Source organism: Bos indicus, chromosome 12 (assembly GCF_029378745.1).
Source record: "Bos indicus isolate NIAB-ARS_2022 breed Sahiwal x Tharparkar chromosome 12, NIAB-ARS_B.indTharparkar_mat_pri_1.0, whole genome shotgun sequence".
NCBI classification, from domain to species: domain Eukaryota; kingdom Metazoa; phylum Chordata; class Mammalia; order Artiodactyla; family Bovidae; genus Bos; species Bos indicus.
This window is the reverse complement of record NC_091771.1, coordinates 74,175,723-74,196,155: the sequence shown is the minus strand read 5'-3', so window position 1 is coordinate 74,196,155 and position 20,433 is coordinate 74,175,723. Positions and strand designations below refer to the sequence as shown.

Here is a 20,433-nt window from a genome sequence, read left to right as displayed (position 1 = left end):
GATATTAGCTGGAGGTTTGAGAAAGTTAGTTTCAGATAGCCCCCATAGCAACACAGGATTTGAGAAACCTCCTGCTATGCCAAGGAATGTGTCTTTTTGCCTTCTCCCCATCTTTGGAGACCCTGACCTCCATACCCGCCTGACTATTAACCCTTTCAAACCTCAACTAATCATGCTCTTGGTATTTCCTAGTATCATACCAGAATTGACAATTTATTTAGTGCTGTTGGTATAAAATTTCTCAAATAATTATATCCTCTTTTTTTTTTTTTTTTAAATTAAGTAGGTATTACCAGTGAGGCATTGAAAAAGTCAAATCTTCCTTTCTGTTCTTCAGGTTTTTCTTAAGGTGACACACCTCAGCACTTTCTTTTGTTAGTGTTCAGTGGCCCAGAGGATATTTTGCAGCACAGTTTATACAACTGAAAATTATTTTAGAGATATTGTTTTTGTAAATGGGCATTTACAACCTTATCATTAAAGATTACAGTGAATTTTGATTTTGTTCATTTTAATTCTGTAAGTACTGGAATAAAATGGATAAAGCTGACTAATAACATTTACTGTTTTGGGTTATTTAGGAACCTGTTTTATTCATGGGAACAATGAAGAAAAATCTGGATCCTTTTAATGAACATACAGATAAGGAACTGTGGAATGCCTTAGAAGAGGTAATTTATTAAATGTTATTAGTTTGTTAGCATCAGTATATGTGTGTGTACATTTATAGCACTGCAGGCAATTAAAGGGGAGCTTATCCATGTAACTGACTTTACCTCCTAGCAGAACATTGATGACCTGAGTATTGATTTTGATGGAAAGCAAGAATATAATGCCTCATATTTCCACTGTAGCTTTTCCCCTAGAATCCACAGCAACTAGACATATTACCTTGTCTTTGTGTTGTGTTGTGTTCAGTTCCAAAGCCATGTTTGACTATTTGGGACTTCATGGACTCCAACATGCTAGGCCTCCCTGTCCTTCACTATCTTCCAAAGTTTGTCAAAGTTCATGTCCATTGCATCCATGATGCCATCCAGCCATCTCATCCTCTGATGCCCTCTTCTGCTCTCAATCTTTCCCAGCATCAGGGACTTTTCCAATGAGTTGGCTGTTTGCATCAAGTGCCCAAAATACTGGAGCTTCACAGCATCAGTCCTTCCAATGATTCCAATACTCCAATGAATAAGTATTCAGGGTTGATTTCCCTTAAGATTGACTGGTTTGATCTCCTTGCTGTCCAAGGAGTCTTCTCTAGTACTACAGTTTGAAGTTGGTGCTCTACTTTCCTTACAGTCCAGCTCTCACAACCATACATGACCACTGGGAGGACCATAGCTTTGACTATAGCAGAGTACTAAACTAGATTTTTAAATTATGGGTTCAAATTCTTTTGGTTACCTAGTGAATTTATTACCCTGCTTCTGCTGCTGCTGCTAAGTCACTTCAGTGGTTTCCGACTCTGTGCAACCCCATAGACGGCAGCCCACCAGGCTTCCCCACCCCTGGGATTCTCCAGGCAAGAACACTGGAGTGGGTTGCCATTTCCTTCTCCAATGCATGAAAGTGAAAAGTGACAGTGAAGTCGCTCAGTCGTGTTTGAATTACCCTGTAATATTCACTTTATTCCTCAGGTATTAGGGAACATCTACTAAGTAAAGACAATAATAGCTTTTCACTATTAACTGAGAGATAAATGAAATCATACTACTAAAATAGTGTGATGTTTCATAAGTGTTTATAAAGGTAAATTATACAGGTGGAATGTGATAATAATTATATATTGACTACTATTTTAATCCTGCAGAGTAAATGCAAGTAATAGAACCCTGGAGATTTTGTGACATTTTTTATAGTTTTAAGTTCATTTCTAGAAGATGTTCTATTTGTGTAGTGTTTCCCTTTGGACTAGTTCTTTGAATCTCCTCACCATTTCATGAAATGGATTTTGAGTGTTAAGATGTTGTTAGTTGGTATATTTTAATATAAATTATTTTTTGCATTTGCCCCAGTTTTGTAAATTGATTCTAAGCTACTTGCAGAAAATATATCTCCACCCCTAAACTATAGACAGATTTTAAGCCCTCATAGGACTTAGCTCAGTCTTCTGCTTTTAAAAAGTAAGCACTTAATAAATACTTAATGTTTGATTGATCTCTTCAGTTTAGAGAAGCATGGCTTATTTCTCTCAAAACAAAAATGTTTTTTGTTTTATTCCCACAAATCCCAATGACACAGTGTTGTTGTTTTGAATTGGTACTTTTTGTCATTTAGTGTCACCCTTTCGGGGGTAGCTCTCAAATCTGTAGTACACAGGTGAATTTGACTGTGAGCAAGCCGACTTGAAGGCCTGACAATCTCCTGCCAATATTTCTGGTTTCTGAAGGATTTCAGCACTGAGTCTCACACACCCACCCTGCTTTCCAGCAACTGTGAGGATTTTATGCTCTTAAATCAGATCAATTGCTTCACCTTCTACTTGAGAAGCAGTGGACCTCTGATTCCATTTAAGTCAGTGAGTCTTTCTACAGTGAAATTCTAGAAGAGAAGAGGTAGAGAAGTTAACCATCAAATGTAAAGAAAGATGGAAGGATCCACTTCTACTGGACTCAGAGGAAAGATTTAATGATGAAATTAGTACACATCTTTCAAAAAACTAGAAGTATTGGTAACTTGTTTTCCAATCTGTTTCCAAGCCTGAGCTCTCTCTTCACAGATCCTCCAGTAGTAAAATTACTATAGAATTTTAAAGCACATTGTTCCATGGACAGTGAAGAAACATTAATTGGGAGATAAATCCTTTGAAAAGCTATCTTAGAACTTGGCTCTAACTTATATTTAATTCATCTGTAGGAGTCAAAATCAAAATAAAATGTAGTGGCCTCTGAATTCTAATAATGATGAAGTGCTGGAAGTGCTAGACAGTGCTAACATCTACCTTTAAATACAGTACATTTGGAAATTTCTTTAAATAGAAATAAATATGAGTTTATTTCACAAAGTGAAGTGTGTGGTTTCCATATGCCACTTCCAGAAGTGGTCCTGTTACTTTAGTGGTATCTCTTAGGGAGGAATCATCCCATCATTTTATTTCTCTAGGAATTGTTCCTTTATGACTTTTATGTGATATTCTAATTGTTAGAATATCTACTAAATCTTTCATTGATAAACATGCAAATGTCATAAAGAAATACTTCCTATAGTAACAGAGTAATGAGATGATTTGTCAGTCTAAGAAGTATAACTCAAGCAAAGAGATCAATTTTTAGGTGGATTAACACCCCCCAGTTATTGGTTTATAAGTGATGCCAAACAAGTGGAAAATGTGAACCCTAACTCAGAGTCTTCCTGAGAGTAGGAGGCACCACTACGTTTTCTTCTTTAAGAACTTCAGTTAAAAGTAAAAGAAGGTTTTTAAATTTATTTTTAAATCCTTAGTTCTGTCTGCTCTTTCTCCTTTGACTGATTTGGACACTCAGAAGGGAGACAGTTTTATGAATGCTGCCCATCTCATCTTAGTTATTTTTTAAAGGTATTCTGAAAATAAATTTTTTCATGTAATGATAAATAGCTTACTGTAAATTGAGGGAAATTCATCAGAAATTAATGCTGATTGGGACACCTAAAAAGCAAGGGCAGCTTTACCAACATAACATGAGTAGTGCCTGAAGATGAAGCACTTTATCTCTCAAAGGTTAAGGAATCATGGTAAATAAAACTCTGGAAAAGAAAGGAATATATATATATATATATATATATATATATATATATATTTAATATACATACATATATATTTAAAATAGTCACTGATTCACATTGATGTATCAAAGAGACCACTGCAACATTATAAAACAATTATACTCTAGTTAAAAAAAAAAAAAAAACAAGAACCCTTGAAAATAATCAGTGGTATGTTTGTTCTGTCAAAAAAAGAAAACAGCTTTGATCCTGGAATAGACAACTAAGGATGGTGTGCCTTATGAAAACTGTGAAGAAATAACCCAGTTATGTTAGATGTTGATAGTATCTCTGTTAGGACACAAGTGTGTCTCATCACACAGGAAACCAAGATTCAGAAATCTGGGTGTCAGCAGCCTGTGCATCAGGAATCATGTGACTCAATCCTGGCTGTTGAGACAGCTCACATGTCCATTTCCCAGGACCTTGTATTTATTTTTCTTTTTTTTTAAATTTTATTTTGTTTGTTTTTTTTTTTTTAAATTTTATTTTGTTTTTAAACTTTACAATATTGTATTAGTTTTGCCAAATATCGAAATGAATCCGCCACAGGTATATCTGTGTTCCCCATCCTGAACCCTCCTCCTTCCTCCCTCCCCATACCCTCCCTCTGGGTCGTCCCAATGCACCAGCCCCAAGCATCCAGTATCGTGCATCGAACCTGGACTGGCGACTCGTTTCATACATGATATTATACATGTTTCAATGCCATTCTCCCAAATCTCCCCACCCTCTCCCTCTCCCACAGAATAGGTGAACGGGCTCCCCGCTTACTTCCTTTACTGCTGGTCCTGCTCTAGTAAAAGCTCTCCTCCATCTGTTGATTGCATTTCAGTGTCTCTTCCAGACCACACCAGCCTTTCTTTTTGAAAAGTAGGAAGGTTCTATAAAATATGGAGACCATCTGACATCTCACTATCTCCTGTGAGGGGCATTGGCACCTGGCTAGTAGATGCAGTATATATAGTAGGTTACTCTGAAATCATGATAATAGAAATGGTTGTCTTATAAATTCAGATTATTACTTTCAGTTTTGCTGTAACTTATTACTTTCCCAAGCTCAAAAACAATCTCAAGCATTTTATACTGAGATATATAGTTTTCAATAGTATTATTCTCTCTGTTTTCCTTAAATTATACCTTTTAAAATGCATTCCACAGTTACATTATGATGTTATGGTATCTAGGAGCCAGTTAATTGTTAGAAGAATATATTTTTTTACACTTCCTTTTAGTAAGAAAATAGTATTATATATAAATTATCTGTATGGATTTGTTTCCTAATTTATAGGAACAGGTGTCACAAGATAAGATGCACTTAATTGCTTTATTCATACATTCAACAAATATTTATTGAGAGACCTTTAGACAGGCATAGTTGCAGATTCTAGGATCATCATAGTCATTAAAATTGATAAAGTCTCTACCATTTAGCTTAAACTCTTGTGGAGAAGATGGAAAACCAGTCAATGCATGTGTAATAAATTCTCAGTGCTGATACATGTGAAGAAGAAAATAAAGCAGAACATGAAGAGAGGCCAGCTGACAGCATTATTAATAATGGGCAATATCTGTTGATTTCTTTGTATCAACCACTACAAACTCTACACATACTGACTCATTTTATACTCTGATGATGTTACCAAGTACATACCTTTATTATTTCATCTTCATGTTAGTCTCATTCTTACAGTTTCAGAAAGCAGTGTCAACTGGAAAACATTTTCACCTCACAAAAGCCTCAGTCCTTGTAGGCCAAAGTGGAAAACCTGAAGGAAAGTAAAAAACAAACAAACAAACAAACAAAAAAACAGCTTAGTGATGAGATATCATCCAATTTGAGAGCAAGTGTGAGATTATTTATTTATTTTTTTTAATTAATTTTATTTTATTTTTAAACTTTACAATATTGTATTAGTTTGCCAAATATCGAAATGAATCTGCTACAGGTATACCCGCATTCCCCATCCTGAACCCTCCTTCCTCCTCCCTCCCCTACCCTCCGTCTGGGTCGTCCCACTGCACCAGCCCCAAGCATCCGGTACCTTGCATAGAACCTGGACTGGCGACTCGTTTCATACATAATATTATACATGTTTCAATGCTGTTCTGCCAAATCTCCCCACCCTCTCCCTCTCCCACAGAGTCTATAAGACTGATCTATTATACAGAGTGAAGTAAGCCAGAAGAAAAACACCAATACAGTATACTAACGCATATATATGGAATTTAGAAAGATGGTAACAATAACCCTGTGTACGTGACAGCACAAGAGATTATTTCTTTAAAGTTAAGACATCAGTCTTATGAAAGACCAATTTGATGTACAAAGATTACTAATGTCAGCTCAGAAGGAAAAGTGACAAAAGCTTTGCCGCTGTCACACCTTGGATTAGTCCCATCACTGGGTGCAGGTGTATGAATTTGTTTCATAGATAGAACACTAAGTCCTCTTCCTTGTAATGGAGGAAAGGGGGTGACTAAGCTGACATCTTCCATTTTATAATTTTCATCACGAGCACTTGCATCACAATCCAAATCTTACCCTTTAGATTCTGTAAATATCAATACCATACTTAATCCTAAATCAGAATTCCCTCTTTCTGAGCTTGAACTCCATCAGGAGTATAATTCAGGATCATGTTCATAGAACTACTCCAGCATTTAGGATACCAAGAAAATGTTGCCCTTTCATGCCTAGTGTTTTGTTATTTAACACTGTAATTCTGGGTCCCTGCTCACTGGCCATCACTCATCAACCTGTTGGTCTCTTAATCTGAAGTATATTTACTTTTTGTTCTTTAACTTCAAGCATAGTATGGGTTTGGTTCTTATTCCATAATATTTCTCCAAAACAAATATTCATTGAAATGACTCCTAACAACCAGTGACTTTCAGATTATCTCTGGCAGTTAAGTTTATTTTATTTAATCTTATGATTACAATTTTTAAATTGTTTTATTGAAGGATAATTGCTTTACAGAATTTTGTGGTTTTCTGTCATACATCAACAAGAATCAGCCATAGGCACACTCATGTCCCCTCCCTCCAGAACCTCTCTCCCATCTCCCTCGCCAACCCACCCTTCAGCTTGATACAGAGCCCCTGTTTGAGTTCCCTGAGTCATACAGCAAATTCCCATTGGTTATCTATTTTACATCTGGTATTGAAAATTTCCATGTTACTCTCTCCATACATCTCCCCTTCTCCATCTCCTCCCCCAATGTCCATAGGTCTGTCTATGTCTGTTTCTCTGAAACTGGAGCCTATTATACAGAATGATTGCAATTTTTTCAGAATAGTTTAATATAAACACCACCCATAGCCATGGTCTGGGGGAAATAAGATGTTACGTTGTGTCCTGTTTTTCCTGAGTTTGCTCACTGCAAAACGTTTATGACACTGAAGAAAATCCAGTTAACTGGAAAAACAGATATGGGGTTAAATTTTGGAAGGAAATATCAATAGCCTCAGATATGCAGATGACACCACCCTTATGGCAGAAAGTGAAGAGAAACCAAAAAGCCTCTTGATAAAAGTGAAAGTGGAGAGTGAAAAAGTTGGCTTAAAGCTCAACATTCAGAAAACGAAGATCATGGCATCCAGTCCCATCACTTCATGGGAAATAGATGGGGAAACAGTGGAAACAGTGTCAGACTTTATTTTTTTGGGCTCCACAATCACTGCAGATGGTGACTGCAGCCATGAAATTAAAAGATGCTTACTGCTTGGAAGGAAAGTTATGACCAACCTAGATAGCATATTCAAAAGCAGAGACATTACTTTGCCAACAAAGGTCTGTCTAGTCAAGGCTATGGTTTTTCCTGTGGTCATGTATGGATGTGAAAGTTGGACTGTGAAGAAAGCTGAGTGCCGAAGAATAGATGCTTTTGAACTGTGGTGTTGGAGAAGATTCTTGAGAGTCCCTTGGACTGCAAGGAGATCCAACCAGTCCATTCTGAAGGAGATCAGCCCTGGGATTTCTTTGGAAGGAATGATGCTAAAGCTGAAACTCCAGTACTTTGGCCACCTCATGCGAAGAGTTGACTCATTGGAAAAGACTCTGATGCTGGGAGGGATTGGGGGCAGGAGGAGAAGGGGACGCCAGAGGATGAGATGGCTGGATGGCATCACTGACTCGATGGACATGAGTCTGGGTGAACTCCGGGAGTTGGTGATGGACAGGGAGGCCTGGCGTGGTGCGATTCATGGGGTCGCAAAGAGTTGGACACGACTGAGCGACTGAACTGAACTGAAAGCCAAAGTAGGCTCCAGGTTTAATAATATATGAGGTAGAGTTTGCCATTGTTTGAATTTGTCTTTTTTTAAACCTTTAGGTCTTCCAAAATGGTAAAGTACTGATAAGATTATATGTTTAGACAACCAAACTTCCTAAAATAATTTTGTTTAAAAAAAATTTCCCTTAATGTACTAAGATCTAGGGAAAATATACTTTGGGGAAACTGTAAAGATCATTTTAACTTTTCTGTTTAGATCAGATTGGGAGAAATAGCTTCATTTCTTGAGAGACTTCCTTAACTAATCCCTGGTGGGGTTTCTGGTGGATGTCCTATGGCAGGGATAGGGGACACTGAGATCTTTCTGTCCTGAGTTGACTCCACCATCTTTCTCAGTTGAATGCTCCTTTGAAGGAGCTCTCCCCATCAGGTGGCTGTACATGTAAGATACACAAGAAGTCCTGAGGATGTGAAAACTCTAGCATATGAGGCTTATCTCCTTCAGCAGAAATTTGTGTAGGAAAATGTTGTTCTTTCTGTATCCACAGGTACAACTTAAAGAAACAATTGAAGGTCTTCCTGGTAAAATGGATACTGCCTTAGCAGAAACAGGATCAAATTTGAGTGTTGGACAGAGACAATTAGTGTGTCTTGCCAGGGCTATTCTCAAGACAAATCAGATATTGATTATTGACAAAGCCACATCGAATGTGGATCCAAGGTAAGGGGCTGAGGTCCATGAAACCTGGAATCTGAATTTTAAATGTGGTAAATGGAAAATGCTTGATGATGCTTAAAACTGTTTTCAAGTGTTCTCTTTGTCCCAAAGAAATCTCTTGATAAGATTAATTCTAGAAAACAAAGAAAGAAACTAAAACTTGTTATATGGTATTAATATTGTTATGAGACTTCCTATGAGAGCAAAATTCCTAAATGTAGCTTCTGATAATTTCAAGCTTTCAAGGGAAGAATATTTCCCATTGCTTTATGAAAAATGGTAAATTTGTAAGTAGACCTTTTATACTTAGTTTTTCAGAAACAAGATTAAGTCATAAAGCATGGATTTAAAAAAAAACATCATTATTATATATGATATTTTTAAGTCTTAAGTCTGCTTTTCCTGTCTTTACTAACTAAACTGAACTTCTTTGATTCCAGAACTGATGAGTTAATAAAAAAAGCAATCCATGAGAAATTTGCCCAGTGCACTGTGGTAACCATCACACACAGATTGAGCACCATTATTGACAGTGACAAGATAATGGTAAGAGCCTTACCTGTGGAATTTCAGTTATTTTCATTTTCATTCAATTTTGCAAAATATCCTTCCTTGTAAAACTTTATAGGAACCTCTAATAAGTTAACTTTCCCTCAGTTTTTCTCCATTTCTGACAATAACTTGGGTACTTAATTATACCTTCAGAATGTGCTATTAAATAATATATCCAATAATTTCATATTTTCATATTAAAAGTTTATTTACACTGTCATTTTTCTTAAAGATAGTCAACCATGAAAATATTCCAGATCCAAGATAAGTCTCCATATTTCAGAGTAGTAGAACATGGTCATTTTTACTATGCCACAGTTGTTTCATTATTTTTAGATTCCCAGAATCAAAAACTGAGACCTTTGGGAATTCCCTGGCTGTCCAGTGATCAGGACTTCATGCTCTCACTGCCAAGGCCCAAGGATCCCTGGTTGGAGAACTAAGATCCCACAAGCCACGTGGCATTGCAGATTAACAAAAAAAATTAGCCTTTTATTTAGATTACCAGGAGGCTGTTGACTAAAGTTGAAGAATTTCTTAGCTGTTGCTGTCAGAGTGAATTCCATGAGAAGAAAGGGCCTGGTGAGAAAAACAAAGTATTTTCACAGAAAGCACTTAATAAAGGAAATATGTCACATAGCAATTGGAGGGTTAGAAATGTTAGAAACACTGAGTTAATAATTTTAGCAGGCAGCTACTGTGTCCTAGGACAAATCTCCAGACCCAAGAACTCAAGAGGAGAGGCCCTAAAGAGTCGGTGCTCAGACCTCCATGGAGCAGTCACTGTCCAGGTGCTGGTGATATTTGTGAGGGAGCAGGATGGGGCTGGTTCTGCACATGCTAATGGAACCTGGAATCTGGAGTCAGGTCCCACTGCTGAGGTGATGCTGCAGGATTAGCAGAAACTAGACAGTCTGTTCGGAGAAGGCAATGGCACCCCACTCCAGTACTTTTGCCTAGAAAATCCCATGGACGGATGAACCTGGTAGGCTGCAGTCCATGGGGTCGCTGAGGGTCGGACACAACTGAGTGACTTCACTTTCAGTTTTCACTTTCCACTTTCATGCATTGGAGAAGGAAATGGCAACCCGCTCCAGTGTTCTTGCCCGGAAAATCCCAGGGACGGGAGGCCTGGTGGGCTGCCGTCTGTGCAGCAGCAGCAGCAGCAGCAGCAGACAGTCTGTTTGCTCCATGAGTCCCTCTAGTGCTCCCTACTGGGAGGATCTAACAAAGAGCCTGCTGGCCAAAAGTGAAAGTGAAAGTCACTGGATCATGTCTGACTCTTTGTGACCCCATGGACTGTACAGTCTATAGACGTCTCAAGGTCAGAATACTGGAGGGGGTAGCCTTTCCCTTCTCCAGGGTATTTTCCCAACCCAGGATTGAACCTAGGTCTTCTGCATTGCAGGCCGATTCTTTCCAGATGAACCACAAGGGAAGCCCAAGAATCCTGGAATGGGTAACCTATCCCTTCTCCAGGGGATCTTCCTGACCCAGGAATCAAACCGATGTCTCCTGCATTGCAGGTGGATTCTTTACCAAATAAGCTGTCAGGGCAAAGTGTTTCTGAAATGTGATTTGCAAAGAGCCAGCCTCTTCATCACAAGAGTGTAGAAACAAAGTTAAGTCAGTGCTGAGAGACTGTAGATAAACAACTAGCAAGTCTCTTACATAGTAGATCTGGACTCAGCGCACAAAGCAGACTCTAAGCTTTGGTGTTTGGATATCTGTCTAGTATCTTTCCTGTAATTTTGATTTGCTCTTTCTTCCTCAGAAATTAGTATTTCCTTGCTTAGCTTTGTTTTCCTCCTTCCTCCCTCCCTTCCCCTTTTCTCTCTTTTGTCGACTTCTCTCTCTTTTCTTTTCCCTCTGTTGCTGAATTTCCATAAATCTTAGGACGTGGATTTATAAAATGACAAGGAAAACCATTCCTCGAAGAGAAATCTTTGGCTGCAAATAAGCCGTAAGGAATTCAAGTTGTTTTCAAGCTAGTTCCCAGCCTGTGGAACAAGCTAATATTATTCATTTTACAGATGCTAACTACTGTCACAAGATCCTGCAGTATCCAGTGTTGCTGATTAGAGATGAAGTAAATAGATAAGGAAAGCCTGCACAGTGCTTAAAAGGCAGCAGAGTCAACTTTTGGTCTATACTAAATAGGTCAGTCAGTATATACTAAACAGGTAATGCTGCTGCTGCTAAGTCACTTCAGTCGTGTCCGACTCTGTGCGACCCCATAGACGGCAGCCCGCCAGGCTCCCCTGTCCCTTGGATTCTCCAGGCAAGAACACTAGAGTGGGTTGCCATTTCCTTCTCCAATGCATGAAAGTGAAAAGCGGAAGTGAAGACACTCAGTCATGTCCAACTCTTAGCGACCCCATGGACTGCAGCCTACCAGGCTCCTCCATCCATGGGATTTTCCAGGCTAGAGTACTGGAGTGGGATGCCATCACCTTCTCCAAAACAGGTAATAATCAGTAATAAATGGTCAGTAATACTCAAACTTCCTTATGTTCAGGGATAATGGAGTTGCCTCTTTTGACTTCTTGAGCAGTTCCTGGAATATTACCTCCCTCCCTATTCCCCATGCATTGTCAGGTGGGATCACCAGTGGGGACACTGAGTAGATACCAGACTGTCAGCCTCAAGGCTGTGCCTGTGGCCTCACTCTTGTGAGCTGGCCATACTTAGGAGTGAGTTCTGGAGAAGCAAATGACAAAAGTGGGGCATTTGCAACCAAAGGGATGCTCTAGGCTCAAAGCAGTGTGTCTGGTCACCTGAACTGAAACATCTCAGTTAGAAGCAGGCCTCTCCTGCAGAGTTTTATGAGGGACCTGGTGACATTCCAAGATTTTAGGACAGTGACTTTGAAATGCCAACAACTTTGTTTAGCATCAAGCATCCTTAGTCATTTGTTTTTGTTCTTGAGTGCTAATTGGAAAAGTAACCTTTTATTTCTACTCTTTACCTGTCACTTTGTTATTCTTACGTCTCAGCACTGTATTTTGCAGACTGCCCCCCAAAGGCATACTTCTTACACAAGGAATGATTGATGCTGTGAAATTTCCCTTTTGAAACCCTTTGTCAAGCTTTAGAGGCAGCAACAGAAAGATGACTTGATCTCTGGTGCGAATAAATTCTTTGCTTTTATATGTACCCTGGAGATGTATTTTTGGGGTTTGGTATTACAGCATTCATGGAAGCAGCTTCCTGTTACTACCTAATTCTTATACATGCTGTCACTTTGGAATGTAGCCTCTGTGGTAGCTCAGATGGTAAAGAATCTTCCTGCAAAGCAGGAGACCTGGGTTTGATCCCTGGGTGAGGAAGATTCCCTAAAGAAGGGAATGGCAACCCACTCCAGTGTTCTTGCCTGGAAAATCCCATGGACAGAAGAGCCTGATGGGCTAGAGTCCATGGGGTCACAAGGAGTTGGACACAACTGAGCAACTGATACTTTCACTTTGGAATGTATGATTGGTTAAGGAAACAGTCAAAAATGACAGCATTTGGCAGACGTGTCAGTTGCTTAGTTCTGAGTCTTTATCTATCAGTACTTGATCCATAGTTGTAAATGTCTAGTTCACAAGTACCTCCTTAATCAATCATATTTGTTGCCATTATCAAAATACATCCATTTGTTTAATGTTTTACTTACCAGTCAGTTCAGTTCAGTTCAGTTCAGTTCACTCAGTCATGTCCGACTCTTTGCGACCCCATGGACTGCAGCATGCCAAGCCTGCCTGTCCATCACCAACTCCTGGAGTTTACTCAAACTCATGTCCATTGAGTCGGTAATGTAACCTCAGATTTTTCCCTCTTTGTCAATATGTTCAACAAGTCCTTAACCTAGTTTTACAAAACAGTTTACAGCCCGGCCCTTCCCCACCTTTCTAGTTTTGTCCCTCTCTGGTCCCCCTCCTTCCTTTACAGCTAAAACCACACTGATGGTGTTTCAGGTCTCCAAATGCAGTCTCTTACAGTGTGTCCTTTCTCAACTGTTGGTGGCTTAGACTAATGTCCCTGTAGTGGAAATGGTGAGATGGCTGGATTTGGGATAGACACTGAAGTGGAGCCAAGTGATGGACTGAACTTGGGATCTGAGGGAAGAGAAGGGAAATACAAGGGTTCTCTTTGGAGCCTGTGATGATGACCTTGGTTTTCCATGGTGACCTTGACCTTCACTGTGGAGGTGACCTTCCTGCTTCTGTTTTAGGAGACCTTCAGTTTAAGGCTCTCTGGTCAAGGTCATCAGTGATGTCACAAGGAGATCCCAGTAGGAGATGTAAATCTGGCCACTTGTTTACATCTTGGTCTGACCTGGTTGCAGCTGATGACTCCTCTGGTAGGAGTAGAAACAATCCTCTAGCTTCAGGGCTGGAGAATCGTCCTCTGTTCTACACCCACCCCAGGTGTAAACCTTGTATTATTTTCTAGAGCTTTGGATTACCAGTCGACTTTCAATCAGCAAAAACACCATAAATATTGTTCTTTCTCAAAACTTTGACTTTCGAGGCACCTGTTTTTCTTGATTGATTTAGAAATACAGGAATATGGGGGATGGATAAATTAGGAATTTGGGATTAATAGATACACACTACTACATGTAAACAACAAGGCATGACCTTGCTGGGATGTTAAATGAGTGCAATTGTGTGTTAGTTTGAACATTCTTTGGCATTGCCCTTCTTTGAAATTGGAATGAAAACTGACCTTTTCCAGTCTGGTGGACACTGCCAAGTTGAGACATGCAAATCAAAACTACAGTGAGATCTCATACCAGTCAGAATGATGATCATCAAAAAAATCTACAAATAAATGCTAGAGAGGGTGTATAAAAAAGGGAGCCCTCCTACGTTGTGGGTAGAATGTAAATTTGTGTAGACACTATTGAAAAACTGGAGGGATTTTCCTGGTGGCCCAGTGGTAAAGAAACTGCCTTCCAATGTAGGGGACTTGGATTCAATCCCTAGTTGGGGACCTAAAGTCCCACATGCTCCGGACGACTAAGCCCACACACCACAACTACTGAGCTCGTGCATCACAATGAAGATCCCTCATGCCACAGCTAAGACCCAGCACAGCAACAAACAAACAAATGAAGAGAAACTATGAAGGTTCCATAAGAAGCTAAAAACAGCCCCTGTGTGATCCAACAATTCCACTCCTGGACATATACCCAGAGAAAAACATGGATACCTGCACCCCAGTGATCACTGAAACACTGTTTACAATACTCAAGACATGGAAGCACCCAAATGTCAATTGACATATGAATGGATAAAGAAGATGTGATACATATACACAATGGAATATTGTGCTGTGCTGTGCTTCGTTTCTCAATTGTATCCTACTCTTTGTGACCTCATGGACTGTAGCCTGCCAGTCTCCTCTGTCCATGAGGATTTTCCAGGCAAGAATACAGCAGTGGATTTCCATGCCCTCGTTCAGGGGATTTTCCCAACCCAGGGATCAAACCCTGGTCTCCCGAATTGCAGCTAGATTCTTTACCGTCTGAGCTACAGAGAAGCCCACAATGGAATATTACTTAGATATAAAAAGGAAAGAAATAATGCCATCTGCAGCAACATGGATGGACCAGGAGATGATCATATTAAATGAAGTAATTCAGACAGAGAAACACAAATGTCATATGATATCGCTTACATGCAGAATTTTAAAAAAATAAAATAAAAAAATGATACAAATGAACTTATTTACAAAACAGAAACAAACTTACTAACATTGAGACCAGAGACCAAATTTATGGTTACCCAGGGGAATTGTGCAGGGAGGGATAGATTGAGAGTTTGGGACTGACATGCACATACTGCTCTATTTAAAATAGATGGCCAACAAGGACCTCCTGTATAGCATAGGAAACTCTGTTTAATGTTCTATGATGACTTGCTTGGGAAAAAATTTTGAAAAAGAATGGAAACATGTATTTGATTCACTTTGCTGTAAACCTGAAACTACCACAACATTGTTAATCAACTATATTCCAATTTAATAAAAAGTTAAAAGTAAATATACTCCCATATAAAGTAAAAATTAAAAAAAGAAAATGAATCAAATTATTTTGCAATAGGTCCATTTAATTTTTATGTTTAAGACAGCTACCTAGATAAACACATCTTCATTGAGCTTATGTAACTGACTGACTTATCTCACTTAATGCATTTGTCCTTAACCAGTGGAGAGTGGCAAATGATTTGAGATTAGCATTCCTGGAGAGTTTCTCAGATCAAGGGATTGTTATCACACTACCTTAAATGTGTGGTTCAGTTTAGTTCAACTTGGGTTACAGGAAGAATGGGGAAAGAGTGAGAGATTATAGGAACATTTTCTTATAGATATAAAATATTAAAAAATAATTCAAAATTGTACCTATTTTTCTGTATATAAAATTTAGAGTTGCTTTATGTTTATGTGTTCTGAAATACCTAGAATCTTTGACAAAACTGGTAAGCGTAGAGGCTACGTTGGTAAAATTCCATTCCTGGCCTTTTTTCAGTCTGTGTTCCAATGTAACTCTTGTAGCTCCTGACATAAGCATTGACCACACTGCACTCTGTTCCTGTCAGTGCCCCCTCCTCTCTGATTACCCCTTTTCTTTTTCTTCATGTCCAACATTTGACAATAAGTTTCAAGCCTTTATCTTCAACACTGGCTTGTTTGTCTTTCATTTTCCCTTTCACACTTCCTCTTGCCCACAGCCATCAGGCATGTGGTCCTCCATGTCCACATCCCTAATCCTGTCACCCCTGTATCCCACTGCCTCGGCGGCTTCCCTTGCCAGCTATATCCGTTCCCTCCTTGATCTTATCCTACAGTCTTGCCAAATTACACCATTGGGCAGTCACCCTGTCATACCCTGAATTTAGTTTCCTTTGTTTTTAACTTTTAATCAGCATGTATTGTGTGCCTGATTCCTGTCATGTACAATGTCAGAGTCCTGAGATGCAAAGTGAACATAGAAAACCATATAAACCTGCTCTGGAGGAGATCCCAAGCTAGCGATCAACCCTCTTGGTCCATTTGGTTGCCTGTGTCTGGGATGACCACTGTCTGCTGACCCACCTCCAATTCTGCATGTTCAAGGCTATTCATTCTTCAAGGCCCAGCTCTCTGCTCTCTGTCCTCCCTGAAACGTGTCCTCCAAGCCTCTGGCCAGAAGTCATTTATTCTGTTACTCAACTCCTCCTTGTCATGTGTTTTTTTTTCTTGCATTATAGACACTTAAGGATTTTCTTCTCTCTCTCCTTTCAGTATAGGCTTCCTGATATATGTGTTTTCCTCTTCTAGAGCATCTGGCATAGTGCTATCAATGCAGTTAAATATGGTAAATGTTTGCTGAATAAATTTAGAAACTAATGAAAATTAACTTAAGTTTTCCTCAAATATGTTTTGACTGTGGGCCATTTCATATTTATTGTTCATGAAAGTTAAAACTAGTTTTCTTTTTTTTGTGAATATATCCCAGGCACACAGTAAATAATTTGTGCCTGAGTATAATAAAATTACAGTTGAAAAGTAGACAGGATAAATGTTTATGTTTACATGCATATTTTCTTAAATTATAAACAAAGTTAATATTAGGTATTATCCATATGGAAAGATATTTTAGACTACTGAATATTAAACTTCTCATGTCTCTTATTTTACTTATGGTAAATAATTTAACAGTGTCTTTTACTTGTAACTCACATGCAGAGGAAGTAATGAAAGTTCAGTCCTAGATTCAAATCCCAGTTCTGCCATCTGCTGATTCTACTGCTTTGGCCAAAGTATTTAACTGCACATCAGTCTTCATCTGTGTCTGGTGGTGAACTTCTTGATAGACTGTCTTGTTCATCTTTGAATCTCCCATTCCTAGAACAGTGCTTTGGTGATAGATAGTCAGTGCTTACAGGATGGATGAATGGATAGGGAAGATGGAAGGAAAAAAGGAAGGAATAAATGGAAGAGTAGATTGATAGAAATCATGAACCTTGTTTGTCTACTCTTGAGAGACATTCTTGAGAATTAACAATGATGTTTATAAAGTATATGAAACAGTAAATCCTCAACTCACAGCTATTTTTATTTTCCATTCCAAATCCAAAGACTGCTATTTTAGTTATGGGATGCTTTCACGGATCTGATGGTTACTGTAGCCTTTGTTATACTCCATTTATATGCGAGGGCATCCCATCTCTCAAACCTTGTGAATCTGTCCACTTGAGGCTGTATTCATAATGCAGTTCACTTTAAGATACTGTACTTTGTTTAATGCCTATTAAAAGATTAATGAAATGTATTGTATTTGCATTTCTAAAGTGTTTAAAAAATTAAATTTTAAGTTCTTATAAATTATCAAGCATTGCAACAAACTGTCACACTTCTGTCATTCCCACCTAAAACTGAAAATTCCCCTTATAAAATATAATGAGTTAGTAATGTCAACAACAAAAAAACTCACAATGTGAGAATTGTGAGTTGTTTCATATGGGGCAAAATGAGGACTGTGGCCCACGAGACAGCATTTCAGATCGCTCTGAGAAACTATTCCAAAGAGTAGAGGGTCAGTGTTAGATGTGATTGTAAAGCGGGATATGTGCAGTCAAGTACACCTTTTGGCAGAGGCTTATTGCTAATCATGAAGAACAGATATTGCTGTTAATGGTTTTAGTGCTTTTCTAGATATGAGGAGATGCAAGTATTGGGCTAGATATGAGAAGATACAAGAATCAGGCTCACAAAAATCTTCTCCTAAAAGTATCTAAGTATCTGAAGATGTATTCTGCCATTTTTTCCCAGGGCACATAGTGTCTCATTCTGAGTCTTCACCCTGTACTCCTTTTAGGATGTGTTGAAGGTCAGTGGCTGAAGTGATTTGTGACCTAGTTCTCATAGAAGTAGAAGGCAAGTGCCAATTTTTAGTAGGCACTAATACTGAAATGGCTCAAAGTGTTTTGACCAAAATGATCTTTCTACCATTTATATTATTAATCCAATTGTTTTTTGAGAGCACTAATTTTTTTTTTTGGCTTTGAGTATTTTAGATATTAGCCAATTCTAATAACTACTCATCTCAGTGGCATTTATGTGTTTTAGACAATGTGAGAGAAATTGGAAAATTTACTATTCATTCAAATTTGAATAAAGTAGAAAGTTGGACAAGGACAAAATATTAATAATATTTTCATTAAAATATGTAAAGTCTTTATAGTCAGAGAACTCATTTTCACCAACTCTGAAGTGGTGATTTTTAAAGTTGTTGCTTTTGCAGAATGTAAAGTTGTTCATTGTATGAAGTAATGAATCTTTTGGTCTCAGGCGACTCAGCCTGCAGCAGCTTGAAGAAGGATTTTGGTTCCCTGGACAGAGATTGAAGTCAGGCTGAGGCAGAGAAAGCTCTGAATCCCAGGCACCAGGCCTCAAGGGCCAGTAGCCAGTGACAAGGCCCTGGACTTCTGACTTTGTATAAATGAATTTACACAAGCAGATGGACAGTAGTGAAACAAAGTGCTCAGTAGGAGGGAAAATGATAACGTGTAGATAGTCACATGGGCAGGCTCAGAAAAAGAGTGGTACACTTGTGATAGGTAAAATCACTTATATGGGGCATTTTTTCTGGGTTTCCTTTGGACAATCATCTTGTTTTATCTGACTCGGAGTCTGTACTTGGTTTATCTCAAGGTCCTCCCATGTGTGTGCATGCATCCCTTAGGTAAGATGGATCCTGGAGAAGAGGCTTATGGGTAGGTTGACATCACCTACAGTGGCGTGGTGACCCCTCCCTTTTTGACCCTCAAGGAACATTTCTGCACACGTGTAGGTAGGAAGGTCTTCTTAACCTTGAGAATGAGAAAATGTGGCCTGTTTATCTTTTATCTGGGCAGAGCTCAGCTTCTCCTCCCTCCTGCTATTGTCTTCTTCTTGGAGTATCTGTCCAGAGAGGACAAACTCCAGCCGGGCAGCCTGGGGCCCATCTGTCTGCTGCCCCAATTTCATACTTATTTACTTAGTCTTTGGCATGAGATAGACCTGTGTTTTAAAATTGTGTTTGTTTTTTTTTTCTTCTTCAATGTCAAGGGGAGTAGTTATATATTCTATGTTTAAGTAAAATTGCACATTAAGGGCATCTAAATTGGCATGCCAAATTATAGGACATTTTAATAATTAGGTGGATGTGACAGATTCAATTATTCTTCAATTCTTTTGAGAAAGATGCCTTTAGCAGTGATGCACAGTAGTTAAAAAAGGTTAGTGGGAAAATGGCCTTTATGAGACTTGATGAACAATTCCCACTAAATGACATAGGATGGATTAAGTACAATACCTAGATGTGAAACACAACCTGTGCCTTGCTTAGAGTTTCAGGGTATTTTCTTAAGATACATTTACTCTAGTAGTGGTAGTGGTAGTAGTCACTCAGTCATGCCTGATTCTTTGCAACCGCATGGACTGCAGCTCGCCAGGTTCCTCTGTCCATGGGATTTCTCCAGGCAAGAATACTGGAGTGGGTAGGTATTCTCTTCTCTGGGGGATCTTCACAACCCAGGAATGGAACCTGGGTCTCCTACGTTGGAAGCATTTTCTTTACTGTCTAAGCTACCAGGAAACCACTTCACATCAAAACTGTTTTCCTGGGTACATCATGTAGGTCAATTGTTTCAGACTCTTCCTTCCCTCTGAAACTATTAAGCAAAGCCACCAACAGGTAGAAAGACAGAGTTAAGAGCCCCCTCCTCTCCCTTTCAGCATCCAATTAGTGGACATATTAATGAGCAATAAAGTGGCTGAAAAGTAGGCAGTTGGAAAAAGGAAAGAAGCAAGGAAAGATAATTTGTGACAAAAGAGATTTAGAGCCTCAGCAATCCAGACTGGGCTTCCCTGTGTGCTATGCCAGGCTGTGATCACTGGAATTTGGAGCCCAATTTCTTTCTTGCTTCTTTAGTCTTATCCAAAGAGAAAACTGGATTTCTACAGACTTATTCTATGCAAAGCAGCTCTGCTACAGCTGCTTAAGTAGGAGCTCTTTTTGCCAGCCTTTCACTCTCAGAATAATAAACTACAACCACAGCCAAATTCAAGAAGCATCTTAACCTCTCTGACAAGAGATTTAGTGCTGTTTTCAGTTCAGTTCAGTCCGACTCTTTGCGATACCATGGACTGCAGCACGCAGGCCTCCCTGTCCAT

General features: G+C 39.0%; 1 protein-coding gene across 1 annotated transcript in view; it reads left to right on the top strand.

Annotated features, from left to right (window-relative positions):
• LOC139186162 (ATP-binding cassette sub-family C member 4-like) overlaps positions 1–20,433 on the top strand; it is a 183,774-nt gene that overhangs the window by 144,542 nt on the left and 18,799 nt on the right. The window contains exons 27-29 of the mRNA XM_070799967.1: positions 582–671; positions 8,525–8,697; positions 9,135–9,240. Of these exons, the coding sequence (XP_070656068.1) occupies positions 582–671; positions 8,525–8,697; positions 9,135–9,240 (369 nt within the window). The remainder of the gene's footprint in view (positions 1–581; positions 672–8,524; positions 8,698–9,134; positions 9,241–20,433) is intronic.